The following is a 15,386-nucleotide window of genomic DNA, read 5'->3' on the forward strand; positions in this document are numbered from 1 at the left end:
GTGTAATTACACAGTTAGTTTAATTTAAAAATAAAATTTAATTATAAAAAAATTAAAATTAATATTTAAAAAATATGTGCATATATAAATGATACTAAATTAGTTATTTAATAATACATTGTTTCTTGAAAACATGTTAATTAATAATCATATATTTGTAACTAATATTGTAAAAAATTATGATATATAATTTCAAATTAATAATATTTTAATTTTAATTGATTATAAAACTTAAAAGCATACCTTTTTTGTGAGAATATCATGGGATTGGATATTTGACAAAACATAATATATTTATAAATAAAATGCCATAACATTATCCAAATGTTTGGCAATAATTCTATTAATTGTAAGTGAAAAATAAACAACATGCAGTGTGAAATAGCAAGTCAATAGCACTAAAGCAAATATTTTTAAAATCGAAAGTATAACCTAAATTCAAAATCCAAAAGAAAAAAATTTAACATAATGCTCTTATGTCAAAATCAAACGTTACATAAGTAAGTTTCAACGTAATATAAGTAAATACTCCTATAATTCAAAAGAAAGGGAAAAGTCTATAACCTCATTCACAACGAAATTCTACTTTAATAACGTCACTCATTATATGCCAAGTTTTTTAATGAATCATTCTTTCTAATATTAAGAGATACAACAACAACAACAACAACAACAACCCAGTGAAATCCCACAACGTGAGGTCTGGGGAGGGTAGAGTGTACGCGGACACCGACTCTACCAAGGTAGGGACGGGTTTCCGAAAGACCCTCGGCTCAAAAGAAAGCATAAAAGCATAAAAGCATAACACGAGGTCGAGATAAGGCCAAGAGATTCAAAGCGATATGGGAATGCAAATAACTAAAGCGACTAAGCCATGATGAAGCGGTTTGTAAAGGAGCGATGCTATCACGGATAAAATAAGATAATCAAAGTACGGGATAACAAATAGTAGCGTAAACCAAAGCACAAATGTGACTACTAATATGAAAGGATAAACGTTACTATCTACTAGCCTTCTACCCTAATCCGAGTCCTCCATACCCTCCTATCTAAGGTCATGTCCTCGGTAGTTCTGTGAATCGCGCTATATCCCGTCTAATCACCTCTCCCCAATACTTCTTCGGCCTACCCCTACCTCTTCTGAAACCATCCATGGCCAACCTCTCACACCTCCGCACTGGGGCATCCGTGCCTCTCCTCTTCACATGTCCAAACCATCTCAGTCTCGTTTCCCGCATCTTGTCTTCCACCGAGGCCACTCCCACCTTGTCCCGGATAGCCTCATTCCTAATCCTGTCACTCTTGGTGTGCCCACACATCCATCTTAACATTCGCATCTCGGCAACTTTCATCTTTTGAACGTGAGAGATCTTAACTGGCCAACACTCCGCCCCATACAACATGGTCGGTCTAACCACCACTTTGTAGAACTTGCCCTTAAGTTGTGGTGGCACTTTCTTATCACATAGCACTCCGGAGCGAGCCTCCATTTCATCCACTTGCCCTAATACGATGTGTGACATCATCGTCAATCTCCCCAATCGGCCTTGTATAATAGACCCAAGATACTTGAAACTACTTGTCTTCCGAATGACACCGGGTACCAAGCCTCACTTCCACGCCGGCCCTCTTGAGGTGCTTCACCGAACTTGCACTCCAAGTACTTTCGTCTTGGTCCTACTCGGCTTGAATCCTTTAGACTCCAAAGTTTGACGCCAAACCTCCAGGCTTAGCGTTGACTCCGCTACGAGTCTCATCGATCAAGACTATGTCATCCGCGAAAAGCATACACCATGGCACCTCACCTTGAATATGCCGCGTCAATTCATCCATCGCCAAGGCAAATAAAAATGGACTAAGAGCTGATCCTTGATGCAACCCCATCACAACTGGGAAGTGCTCTGAGTCTCCTCCTACTGTCCTTACCCTGGTCTTGGCTCCCTCATACATGTCCTTGATCACCCTAGTGTACGCCACAGGTACACCTTTAGCCTCCAAGCATCTCCATAGGATCTCCCTTGGAACTTTGTCGTAAGCCTTTTCTAGGTCGATGAATACCATATGTAAGTCTCTCTTCCTCTCCCTATACTGCTCCACCAGTCTTCTTACAAGATGGATGGCCTCTGTAGTTGAGCGTCCCGGCATGAATCCAAACTGGTTCTCTGAAATAGATACGCCTCTCCTCACCCTCATCTCCACCACCCTTTCCCACACTTTCATAGTATGGCTTAGCAGCTTGATACCTCTATAGTTGTTGCAACTCTGGATATCGCCCTTGTTCTTGTATAGAGGGATCATTACACTCGACCTCCATTCTTCGGCATCATTGCCGTCTTAAAGATGACATTAAACAACCTAGTCACCCACTCCAAACTCCGCCGAGCCCGCAAACTTCCAAAATTCTCCGGGAATCTCTCGTGTCCGTCGCTTCTTCCTTGCGCATCCTACGAACAAGACCCATTAACCTCCTCAACCTTAATACTCTGCAATACCCAAAATCGCGACGCTCCCGTAAGTTCTAAATCTCCCAACACAATGTGTCCCTATCCCTTCTTCATTCAAGAGTTTGTGAAAATATGATTTTTAATCTCCGTCTAATGTGAGCCTCTTCTACCAATACTTTTCCATGCTCGTCCTTGATGCACTTCACTTGATCCAAATCACGTGCCCTCCTCTCCCTTGCCTTGGCTAGCCTGAACAATTTCTTATCCCCGCCTTTTTCCTCTAGTTCCGCATAAAGGCGTTCAAAAGCTGCCGTTTTTGCCATCGAAACCGCCAACTTCGCCTCCTTCCTCGCCATCTTATAAAGTTCTCTGTTCGTCCACTTCTCCACCTCATCCTCGCTTTCTATAAACTTCGCATACGCCACCTTCTTTGCTTCCACCTTCCTTTGCACTTCTCCATTCCACCACCAATCCCCTCGATGCCCACCCCGACTACCTGTCGAGACCCCCAGCACTTCCCTAGCTACTACCCTAATGCAACTAGCCGTTCTATCCCACATACTGGTCGCATCCCCACTACTATCCCACGCCCCCACAGTCTGCAATTTCTCCCATCTCCGGGCACTAGTCATGGTCAAACTCCCCATCGATCTAGGCCGAACACCCACGACCCTCTTCTTTCTCGTCATCTTGATCCCTAAATCCATACTTTGAGAGCTTATGTCGGGTTGTAAGGTTGTCGCTCGGGATGACCTTACAGTCTTTGCACAGACCTTTGTCATCCTGCCTAAGGAGTAGAAAGTCTATCTGAGTCTTAGCCACCGAACTACGGAAGGTTACCAAGTGCTCCTCCTTCTTTGGAAAACTCGAATTGGCTATCACCAACCCAAAAGCTCTTGCGAAATCCAAAAGTGCGACTCCTCCTCCATTCCCGTCCCCGAAGCCAAAACCTCCATGCACATCATCATAACCCCCCGAAATAGACCCGATGTGCCCATTGAAATCACCTCCCCCACGAATAGCTTCTCGCAGGTGGGTGGTATGCCTCCCACTACCTCGTCCAAATCCTCCCAAAATCGCCTCTTCTCCTCCTCGCCTAAGCCTTCCGCATGGCGCATACGCACTAATGATGTTCAAAGTAAGCCCTTCAACGACCACCTTAATCGACATCATCCTATCGGTGACCCTCCTAACCTCTACCACCCGATCCCTCAAATCACTATCTACTAAAATGCCTACCCCATTCCTATAGTTCGACCTACCCCGAGAACCAAAGCTTATACCCGTCTACCTCCTTAGCTTTAAGGCCTACCCATTTGGTCTCTTGAACACAAGCTATATTAATCTTCCTCTTCTTAAGAATCTTAACTAGCTCTATGGATTTCCCGTTAACGTCCCAATGTTCCAAGAACCTACTCTCGGCCCTAGGCACGCTCCTCTAACCCACTTACCACTCCCAACCCTCCCGACGAGAACATGACCCTAGTCTACCATCAATAACTAAAGCCACAAAAGCTAGTATGAACTAATAAATTATTAAAAGGGCTACGGTCCGCAAAATATAACTACGGTGTATGGACAAAGAATGGATACGAGCACCGGAGGTACCAACTCCAGTTGAACAGAACTTGTTCGCCGTCGAAAAACACTGTTCACCGCCGGAGTTACATCGTTCACCGCCGTGGTACTGTTCACCGCCGAGTAATGTTCACAAAGACCGAAAGGGGAGAAGAGAAGAGAGGAGGGGGAAAAGGAAAAAGAAAAAAAAAAATGGAGGGAGAAGGAGAGAGCAAAGCGGCCGAAAAATGACGCCGGAAAAACTCGTCGGCGTCGGATCACGGCGCGCCAGTAGCAGATAAAAAGGGGAAAAAGAAGAGGTATAGAAGAAGAGAAGAAGAAGAGAGAGAGAGAGAGAAGAAAAGTAGATCTGGCGGAAAAGTGACCGGCGTTACCTAGTGTTGTAGTGGGCGGAAAAGTGGCCGGCGTTACACGATCGTCGCCGACGTTAACTGCCGGAACGAAATGTGTCGGAACGATCGGCGGACAACGATGATCGGAACGATTCTGCCGAAACGGTCGGATCAAACGGACCGTTATGTGAGAGAGTGACCGTTATTTGCTTTATCAACTTAGAAGCATGTATGAAAATCCAAAGAACAAGAAAGGAAATTGATGTCTACCAGATTAAGAGATGTAGTTTCAAAAATTAGAATATTAACACGGTTATAAAATAAAAAACTAAAAAAAATACGAGCAATTACATGAAACCACAAGAAGTAAAGGTTGGAAGTGAGAAGAAAGGAAATAAAATATAAATAGAAAAATATATTTTAAAAAATAAAAATAATTAAAAAGTAAAAATAAAAAATAAATTAAATAATAGAAATAAAAAATAAATTAGAAAATAAAAGAAATTAAAATAAAATAAAAAAGAAATTAAATAATAGAAATAACAAATCAATTAAAAAAGAAAAGAAATTAAAATAAAATTAAAGATAAATAAACTAAAAAGTAACCTTGTAATTACAAGCTGTAATTACACTCAATTCTCAGCGCCCTCTTGAGAATTGGAGAGTGTAATTACAGCCTCTCAATTACACCCAATTTTCACGTAATCGTAATTACACAGTCAAATAAACGAACTAAACTATGTAATTACACCCAATTCCAATTAGCTTGGTGGCTTTCCAAACAGGCCCTCAAGGAGGATGAAGAAAAGCCTAGAAATGAAATATTGCTCTTCATGAAGGGGAAAGCATTCTAATCTTTCACATATAGGAAATCAATTTAACCGTTGAAAAAACTCTACTCTCAAAGATGCGTAAATATAAAAGCAAACAAAATATTCAAAGACAAAATAATACAAAAATTTACATTGTCTGATTAGTTCACTCAAGAATTCATGACTACAAAAGCTAACATTGACTTTGAAGTTATTGATCTTACTTTGTTTCATGTAGAATACAATTATTCCTACTCAAGGTTTCACAAAGTTACCATACAACAACACAACTGGCCAAAAAGTCAACTCCAAAGTTCAAACCTTACCACATGTTTATTGGTTACTGCAACACAAAGCAGTAACAAATATGTTCTAGAACCAAATAACAGGACCTTGTCAAAAGCTGATAGTCTTTTCTCTAGCTTCTTATAAATCACATGTGGTTGAACTATTTAGTAGAGGGCAGCTGTATGTATAATTGAAATAATAGGTAGTAATATCTGAAATAATTCTCAAACTACAAAATTACGCATCATATCAAATGCTTCCTCATACCAAGACCACCTACTGGCCCAAACAATTACCATCTACGCTACAAACAAAACATCAATATGTTATAGCACCTACTTCAAAACTTATTCGACACTATTTCGGTTTCGGTTATTCCACTTACAACAGCGGAAGAATTCACTTAACTGTAAACAAATCTAACAAGTTATCCTGCAAGAAAAAAGAACCTCAGCCTCTTTAAACAAAACCCATGAGAAAATAATACAATATGTTCAAGCACTCGGTGACTCAAAAGCTAAAAAGAGAAGAACTGAGCACGTCTTTGCTACCCAACCAGAACTTCAAGACAAAGTCCTAACTTCTAGAGTGAACTGCTTTTTACACACGTAAATTCAATTTTTTTTTTTTCAACTCCTTGTTCTCAAAATTTTCAGTCAGAACATCCTTTGTGCCCTTTTAAGAGTAGTACCTTTGTGACTGTCTTAATGTTCATACTGCCTAGGTAAGACCTTTCAGGTTGCAGAGCAATAATCATTTCATTTATGTTGTGAAAGATAACCTAAGGCTAAGAATGTCCAGAATAGAGAGTGCTACATACTTGAATGTATGTTGGGGACTTGTCTCACTTGATGTACAGCCTGGTTATAATCCCTTCCCTTGCAGAATGGAATTATTGTTCCGGAGCAATTAGCTTATCCTGCTCCTACAAGGAAAAAGAAAATTAGGATTTTAGAAGCATATATTATGATACATATGCCTTTTAACATTCAAAGCTAATGGTATTTGGTTTAGTAGTCACTCCAACAAAGGAATAAGAACCATGAACTACACCTCAAAATGTCACCTCCAACTCAAAAAGTACTCAAATAGTACCTTGTCTTGTATATCTTTCTGTGAAAGGTGACACATCCCAACTCCAACCTTACTAAATTCTCCCATCAACACAAGACTAACCAGTCTATACTCGCCAAAAAGGCAATTACCAATACCTTGCAGCCTTTTGCTTATCTGGAACAGAAAGGAAAACAAACTGACTATTTTTGCAGTATTTAATAATGGTAGAATGTTGACAAATGATGTCCTTGTGTATGTAAGAAGTTGATAAAATATTGTGGTTGTGGAGTCAGATATCATCACCTAGTTCATTTAAATAGCATGAGAAACTCTATAATTGATTCAATATCATTTGAAACTTAAAAAATGAAAATTCTTGATGAATCATCTCAAATTCTTTAAACTGATTTGCTATTGTAAAGGAATTAGTTCAACTTAGTGCACATTGATATCTTTCTTTCTTTCAATTTTTTAGAATCATGCCAAAGAATGCACGTCTTAGTTCAAAAGCGCAACACCATAGCAGTCCTAATATAACCTTTCGTCCAGTAATCATGTCAGATTTGAACAAAGTAGCTTTAAAAAAACTTCACAATCTTGTTGCAGAACTCATGTTTCTCTTCATCACGATCAATAATTACTCATTACACCCATCTTTTTCTTAAACAGTGGTTAAAGTTTTCCTCAATCTTGATTATACCTTCAAACTGGTAAAAAGATCTAAAGCCGACAACTTCTAACGCAGGAAATGATACACACTATGAACCTATATAACTAAGTTTTAACATATTTTAAGTGCTAAGACTAACATGATCCATTTCTCTTGCAGTTATAAAATTTCTGTAAATGAGTCAAATATCATTTTGAACTCTAGTCACCAGATATGTAAATAGCTCTGAAAACTGACATTTCAAGTCTGAAGTTTCATGAAGTTAGAATTTGAAGAATAAACATTTCCCTACCAAACAATAGCTATGTGTACAACATACCAATTGAAAATTTTATATTGTGTACTATGAAATGAGGGAAAAGAATAGCGAAAGAGTATTTAACAAGGAGACACCTTGAGAAAAATTGAACCAGTTGCTGAGATTTGTATGTCTACATAGAACTGACAATGAACTATCCTTGCACTAATTAGCTTGACCATCTGGAATGAAAATCTCGGGTGGTCATACCTTATCTAGGTGAACTTTATTCCTGCAATGCTAGCATTCATGGTAAATTGAGATAATGGAAAAAGTCCAATCCAAACTATTTATGCCACAAGTAAAGCATATAAGCAAAGAATGACATTGAAGGCAAGTGATGACATAATAATTGACTTGGAGTGACTCTTATATTTATAATTCAGTTTTCGGCAACACCAAATACCCTGAACTGCCGAATAAATTTCAAGTTAACGGGTGTTTGATATATATGGACACTAAAACAGTTAATGCAGAGAGAAATTGTAAGTAAACATCACTTAAATACTGAGATACAGACTGGTCGTGCGCTTCTTCTCTGTCACATAACTGGAAACTCCATGTATTGAAACTGAAAACGGAAAGGTTAAAGGATATTAGAAGACTCTCCTCCATCCCGTATTACAATAAACTCCTAGTGGATTAAGTCCAATCAATTTGATTTGTCTACAGCTATAACTGCAGTTATTATAAATGTGTTGCATGTAACACATTGTAATCTGAGTTGCCATGCATAAATGGCTTTCAAGTATTTTACATCCGCAAATCGCACAGCTGGAGTCCAAAATATATTGGGAAAACTTACACATATTGATTAAGAAAAGAAAGTATAATTAATTGAAAGAAATTATTCATGTGTTGGGAATAAATTTCAACTTTTCAATGTAAGTAAGAGACAGAGTACTCACCCGGTAACGAAGTAAATAAAGGACTATGGCCGTGGAGTGTACTCCTACGGATTTGCTTCTTCTTTGTGTTTTTTGAAATTCTAATTCGTCTTCTTTGGAGTCATAGGGAAATTGGCTGATTGTTTAACACAATTAATCAAGAAACGGCACATCTTTTCCACCACAAAAATGTTATTTAAAAGAACACATATAGAATTGTTGGGGAAAACCTATACTCAAATTTATCGCAGAGCAGATGATGACAATGGGACTGGAGTGTACAGCTACAGATTTGCTTCTCCTGCATAGGTGTAGGTGCAAAAGAGGAAAAAAAATGGTCAGAGGTGGAAAGTGAGAAGTTCAGACTTCAGTCCGAATAGTTGTCAAAATTCAAAGCATACCAAAAGTTCACTATTTATATATATTAGAGTCATAGATGTAGTCGGAAAACAGCAAGAGCAAATATTACGAGTAGGAAATGGAGATCTGTATAACAGGCTATTTACTTTCGAACTACAAAAGAGGGAAAAAAATGCCTAATAAACTCTAAAGTACAGACCTATCACGGGGGAGATTACAAGTCTGAACAAAGTTAGTTCATAGACGGCGATGAGCTTTATTAATTGAAATAGCAATTGTAAATCTGCACAATGTACCTAAAGTTGAAATCGCATGACAGTGGAATTACAAACATGAATACAATCATAGTTTAATTGGCAAGAGATGAGGAACCTCATTTCGACCCTTACTCCTAAATGGTCTGAATTCAATTTTGTAAAGAGAATCTGTGGACGGATAAAATCGGTTACCCTGTAAGTTAAAAAGAACACAGGCAGAAGTGCTACATAGTGGGTAAGAATGGAGAAGAAGCATAACTGGGATCTATAGAAGGGTTTTTTTTTTTTTTTTTTTTCTGGCCCAGTTGTTGGGGGTGCAAAGGGCGAAGCGGCGTGTGTGTTTGCCGTAATTTAGTTTTTAAGCGTGTTTATTTGTTTTTTTCCCTCAAAAATCTATAAAAGATAAATACTAGCCTTGCGTTTCTGTGATGCCACATCTAACATGAAAACAAATCAGGTCAGTAGATATCTTTTTTGTAGTCAGTTTTCTTGTACAATAAATCCAGAAACTAAGCAACAAGCTTGTTCCGAAAGAGGTGATACAGAACCTATTAAGTTGCTAAAAAGCTTTTAAAACTATAAACTCATAGATAATACGTCTATTTATAGTCATTAAGCTCAATATTCTGGTGAAGTAAAAATAATGAAAAGAACGCACAGGGAATTGAAATCTGCAAGCAATTAAGTAGAAGCATAAATTCTAGTCTGAAGGCAACTTTCTCAATATCCCAAGACTGCCACAATATTAATCTGTTTCTTGGGAGGAATGTTGACACCCAATTTTGTCCCACCTTTCCTCCGAAATATCTATTTGCGCTTCTAGTATTTTTGGCATTTGCCAAGAGAAAAATTGTTATTTACATTTTTACTATAATTATTAGCTTTTATTAATACCTGCATTCCATTATTCTATCACGGTCACTAGCTGTTATTATTACTACTGTCGCTACTGTCTTATCAATTCTTATCACTATTATCCTTATTATTATTATTATCATTATTATTATTATTATTATTATTATTATTATTATTATTTCGTTATTACTATTATTACCAGTATTATTATAATTCGCTTTTTTTATCGTTTCAGCATTTTTACCATACTGCGCACACGCGTGGCATTTATTTTCGCACAATTAGATAATAACATTTATTTACGCTAACTTTCAAAAATATTATTGCGCGGCCATTATGACGTCATATAATTCTATTTTGTGTCTGAACATTAATAGATACATACTTTTTATTAGGTAATGTTTTAACACACATTAGCATATAGTTAATTGAAACGGGTCCTTTATTTAAATTTAGGAGTCCATAATCAATCCCAAATTACTTGGGTCAAAATCTATTTTGTATGAGACCAGCCCATACTCTTTAAAAATCAACCAAACCAACCGACCCAGCCCACCAAATCACGTCTGACCCGGCCCAATTCTCCTTTTCATTAACCTAATCCTAAAAAAACTTCTGATCCGCCTCCTCTTCTTTCTCTTTCTTCTTTCCCTCTCTTCCTTCGTCTCTCTCTTTCTCCTCGGTCAAAAATGGCGAATCCGCAGGGCTCTTTCGTTCCCAACAGGCCTGCATGGCCAATTTGGGGAAAGAAATTAATGTATCGATTTTCTTCGGGTCAGAGGTCAATGTTGGAGATTTGGACTTTTGTTCTTTTCTTTCTGCCCTCTGATGTCGATCTGGAGAGTTTTTAATGGACTTCGTCCGTTTGTGAAGGGAGATCTGCTCTTTTTCAGTTTTTTGATCTCTCGGGTACAGATCTTTAATGAGTTTTGTTCTCTTCTTCGTGGTCTCAAAGACGAGATTTGAAAAGGGTCAACTTAAAATCCCGCCCAACATGGTGAAACCCTAGAAAGCCCTACTCGGATCCTATAAATATGAGCGTTTTAGAGTCGAAGGGGGGGTCTTTTTTTTTTCTCCGCCGACTTCCCCTTTATAAACCTCAATACCTGGCATCTCATACTAATTGATTCCTCAAAAGATTTTGTTTTCAAAATTAGTTTATTTTTAGATCTCTGTCCATTTTAGTCGTGGAAGAGATTCGGTTAGTGCTAATCGTGTCATCTTGCTCCTGAATTCGAAGTAGGAGTTCGTCGAACCCGAGATCCCCTTCCCAGTTCACTGCATATAAGAAAGGTAATTCTTCTTCCTTTAGATGTTTTAATTTTCTGCTTTGCCTTAATTGTCGTTGTAGTTAATTTGTTTCACGCCTTAGTTGCTGTTTTAGTTAACTTTTGTTAATACCAGTTCGAGATGAGTTAATGTGTACTTACTGGTTTGCTTTAGTTAATTATCTGCTAACAGTAAGTTAGAATAGTATACATTTCATTGGTTGTTTGAATCATGTCGCAGTTGGTAATCTAGTTAATATGATCAGTGTTTCATTTCTTGACTAAATCATGTAGTTAATAGTGTTTTAGATGATTCAGTTTGTGTCCTGTTCACTGCGTTATTCAGTCATTTGTCTGCTGATTTAGTTTGCTAAGTCCACTGTAGATGGCCTTTGAGAATGTTAAAACAAGGTTAGCTTAGTGCTGTCTGTTTTAAGTATACCGAACTTGTATGTGTATGCTATTTAGCATTAATCCTGTCTTAGTTTATGGTCATACTGTCCAAATCCACTCAGATTAAAGATATTAAAAAATTAATTTGGCCATCAAATAAAATTGGTAGTCAGGAATGACTTGGATGGTCTGTTCTGTCTTAATGAGATATCATTAAACATCCCTGTGTTGGCCTGCAAATGGATTCAAACGAGTTTGTTGTCGCTAAAGTCTGTTCTGGTGTTATATGTTCAAGCAGAACCTCTACTCATAAAAAATGGAATTGGCAAGGGTCCGTTTGGCTGGTAAACATAAAATTGTTTGACTGAGTTTTTTTTTTTTTTTTGAGATCTGAAAACGACTTAAAGAGATTGTTTGGTCAGTATCATGTTTTCCCTGCCAACGTACATAAAAGACTAAACTAAAATACGGGTCCAAAAGATTAAGCTGAAGTTTGGATGTTGGTGATCTTTCATGTTAATCAGTCTGTTGAATAATGTATCATAATGTGCTTGCTTCATCTCCTTTTGTCATCAAGTCAACTTACACCTGTAGTCTAGTTTTGGCTAATTTGAAGTTTGAACATGCTATGCTATAGTTTTAAATGCTAAATGGCCGTGTAGAGAACCTGAGTTGGTTATTTTTCAATAAATACATGCTGATTTATGCCCTGTCTGGTTCTGCTGCATATACGTACCCCTCCCCTCAGATTTTAAGAAGAAAAGAAAAGAAGGGGACTGACCATTTTTTTTTACCCGAGAGTGAAGATTTTAACAAATGAATGGGTTTGGGCGACCCCACCTTCGTGGGTTTTCTTCGTATTATCCGCATACATCCTAAGTGACTACATGCTTAAATTAAAGATATTATGGGCTCATTATATATATTAAGTGAAAAGATTCGGATACGTGTTCATCGTCCTTCTTATTTCAAATATGCGAAAGAACGAAGTTTTAAGTTGCTTGAAACCTCTAAGGACATTTGTTATGGGGAGTATGTGTATATTTGTGTATATTTAGAGTATGCTTTGATTAATACATTTGTGGGGAGATTGGTCGATCATTATGGATTAAGCTCGAACCCTCCCCGGTGTTAGCCATGCCTGGGATTCATGAAATCCCTTGGAACTTGTGCAGCATCGGGAAGACGGGGGTAAGAGCTTTCCAATACTAACCCTCCAAGTATCCTTATGAATGTGTATACATAAAATATACTCAAATATACATAGTATATACATAACCCACTGGTCTGTTTTGAATATACATTATATATGTTGGCCCTATTTATCGATTGCATGCTAATCTTTTTCTTTCGTTTTTATGCATGGTCATCACATATGAGTCCAAGAGACTCGTCTCCCTTCCGCGTTCGGTGTTGGGCCAAGGCCCAACGACGCCTCATTCCTCCCATCAGTTCTGTCCGCAGCAGTCTTTGGCATAAATTCTCTACTGGGCCGAGGCCCAACAGCAGCAAAACGGATCCACAGCAGCATTATTATTGGGCCGAAGCCCAACAGCAATAAATTCAGCAGTCCCAAACGGGCTGAGCCCACTTAACTATATTTACTCTTTCACTTTATCTTGTGCATTTAATTTTATGTTGTCGACTAACACTTTGTTTTATTGTTGTTTTAGCTTAGATGAATTCTAGGGGGATTAGTATGGGAATTAGTCTTAACAACGAGTAGTTAATTCAAGGAAAATCAACGATTAATTCTAAATTTCATCCATTTTATTTTATTTATAGTATTTGTCTTCATTAGAATAATTGATTTTCAAAAAGCACGACTACATATTTCGAGCTAAGGAAGCATGATTTGTTATTACCGTCTTAAAATTTCAAGATGTCACTAATATGTAAATGGTAACTTAAGTATTTTATAAACTTTGTTTCCAAGATTCATCTAATCATATATATATATATATATATATATATATATATATATATATATATTTTTTTTTTTTTTTTTAAGTCGAATATAGTTAAACAAAGTTAGTAAAAGCGAAAGAAAAACCACGACCTTTCTATCACATTTTAAGAAAACAAGCCTAGGTATTTTTACATCACCATATTGATATAATATAAATTTTATCTAAAGTTCGCATTTACTAGAAAGCTATTATTTATAGGCATGTTATTATATTTTCTGCGAGTTTCCATTTCAATAGCATTATTATATTTTCATTAAAGGCTTTAGCTACGTTTTTTTAGTATTCATTTAGCCTTTAAAATCTTCTCTTGTGCAAGTCATTATATTTTCTATAAGTATTATGTTTAACAACATTATATGCTTCCTTTCAAAACCTTAACATATTCATGAATTTTATTTTAAATAGCATTTAAAGCCTTCCTACATGCAAATCCTTATATTTTGCAAGTCCCATTTTTTTAAAAGTAACATTATTATTCAAAGTTTAGTAATATTTATAGTTTATTTTAAATAGCATCTGAAGTCTCTTCTTGCGCAAATTATCCTACAAGTCTTGATTTAAATAGCATTTTTATTTAAAGCCATAGTGTACTGTTAGGTCTTATTTTTAGCGTTACTATATTTTCCTTTAAACTTTAGTAACATTATAAGTTGTTTTCTTAAATTTAGGCATCTTATTTAACCTTAATTAATTAATCTAAGTTTGACAGGATAACCGTAGTTAACGGATTCTAAAGGATGCCTAATCCCTTCCCTTTAGGATAATCTAGAACCCTTACCTAGAATTGAAATTAAGCGGATCATTAACGGAGGTATAGTTAGGTTTTACCTTAGTTAATAAAATAGGTGTCCTAATTCACCATTCAATTAATTAGGTGGCGACTCCTTAAAATAAGAAAATAGGAATCTCCAATATGTTGTACTCTACTTTAACCCGTTTAAAAGGGGTATAACAAGGAAAAGAAAACCTTAGATGTTAAATACTTCAGTAACTACCTTATTAAGATTTTTCCACAATGCAAACAATCAAGACTCTCTGAAATGTTAAGGTACATCTTAATTTTGCACGGGTAGTATCTTAATTTTGCACGGGTAGTACGTCTCAATCAAAGAGCCTCATCATAAAAACATTGCACGACCCACAAATTTTTAAGTGGCTAGGTCTTAAACAAACAAATTATGTGCCTCAGATGAGCAACCTACACCAGTAGAATTACTAACGCGGATATACACACAGCACAGGGAGAAACTTCAGCCATAACTACGAAAAGGAGAAAGAATGAATAAATGTCAAAAGCAGAAGAAACAAAAACATAGAAGGCATGAATCTCAAGTGAGACCATAAGGTTAAATGAATTTCAGCCACTAGAAAAACAAAGTTCCCCACTGATCTTTATGAATTAGCTAACCACATGATTCTCATACATCTGACTTGTACTTTAGAAACACCGTATAAGTTGCCACACATTAAGATGGGAACATATCAGGTGGGCAGAAATCTTTTCCGTAGTCAGTTTTCTTGTACAATAAATCCATCAACTAAAGCAGCAAACTGGCTCCGAAACAGGGGATTTAGAACCTATTTATAGTTGCTTTGAAGCTTTTAAACTATCAAACTCATAAAGAATATGTCTATTTTATAGTCATTAAGCTCTGAATTCTGGTGAAGTAAAAAAATTGAATAGAACGAACAAGGAATTGAAATCTGTAAGCAGTCAAGTAGAAGCACAAATTCATCTAAAGGCAACTCTCTCAATAGCCCAAGACTGCACGCAATAACCAACCTCTTCACCATCCCTCTGCCCCCCGCACCTTCCTACCGTATTTATTTCCACATATTACATTTCCTTCGAGAATTAAATTGTTATTCCCTCTGTCCCAATTTATGTGATACACTTTACTTTTTAGTCTGTCCCAAA

The 15,386-nt window shown here is 36.9% G+C and overlaps 1 protein-coding gene and 1 long non-coding RNA gene across 3 annotated transcripts; both read right to left on the reverse strand.

The window, feature by feature from the left end:
* Nucleotides 1–3,095: 3,095 nt before the first annotated feature.
* LOC132039335 (uncharacterized) lies at nt 3,096–3,614 on the reverse strand. Its single transcript, XM_059429834.1, has one exon. The coding sequence runs from the start codon at nt 3,612–3,614 to the stop codon at nt 3,096–3,098; it is 519 nt and encodes a 172-aa protein (XP_059285817.1).
* A 1,995-nt stretch (nt 3,615–5,609) lies between these two features.
* On the reverse strand, nt 5,610–9,414 carry LOC132040426 (uncharacterized). 2 transcript variants are annotated; one of them, XR_009410685.1, is made up of 5 exons: nt 8,387–9,414; nt 7,574–8,049; nt 6,550–6,684; nt 6,303–6,379; nt 5,610–5,886 (listed from the first exon to the last, which is right to left on the reverse strand). It is a non-coding gene; the product is annotated as an uncharacterized LOC132040426 (long non-coding RNA). The 2 variants fall into 2 exon arrangements; XR_009410684.1 differs by having other exon boundaries at nt 7,574–9,414.
* Nucleotides 9,415–15,386: the final 5,972 nt, after the last annotated feature.

This window comes from Lycium ferocissimum, chromosome 12 (assembly GCF_029784015.1).
Source record: "Lycium ferocissimum isolate CSIRO_LF1 chromosome 12, AGI_CSIRO_Lferr_CH_V1, whole genome shotgun sequence".
Classification (NCBI taxonomy): Eukaryota; Viridiplantae; Streptophyta; class Magnoliopsida; order Solanales; family Solanaceae; genus Lycium; species Lycium ferocissimum.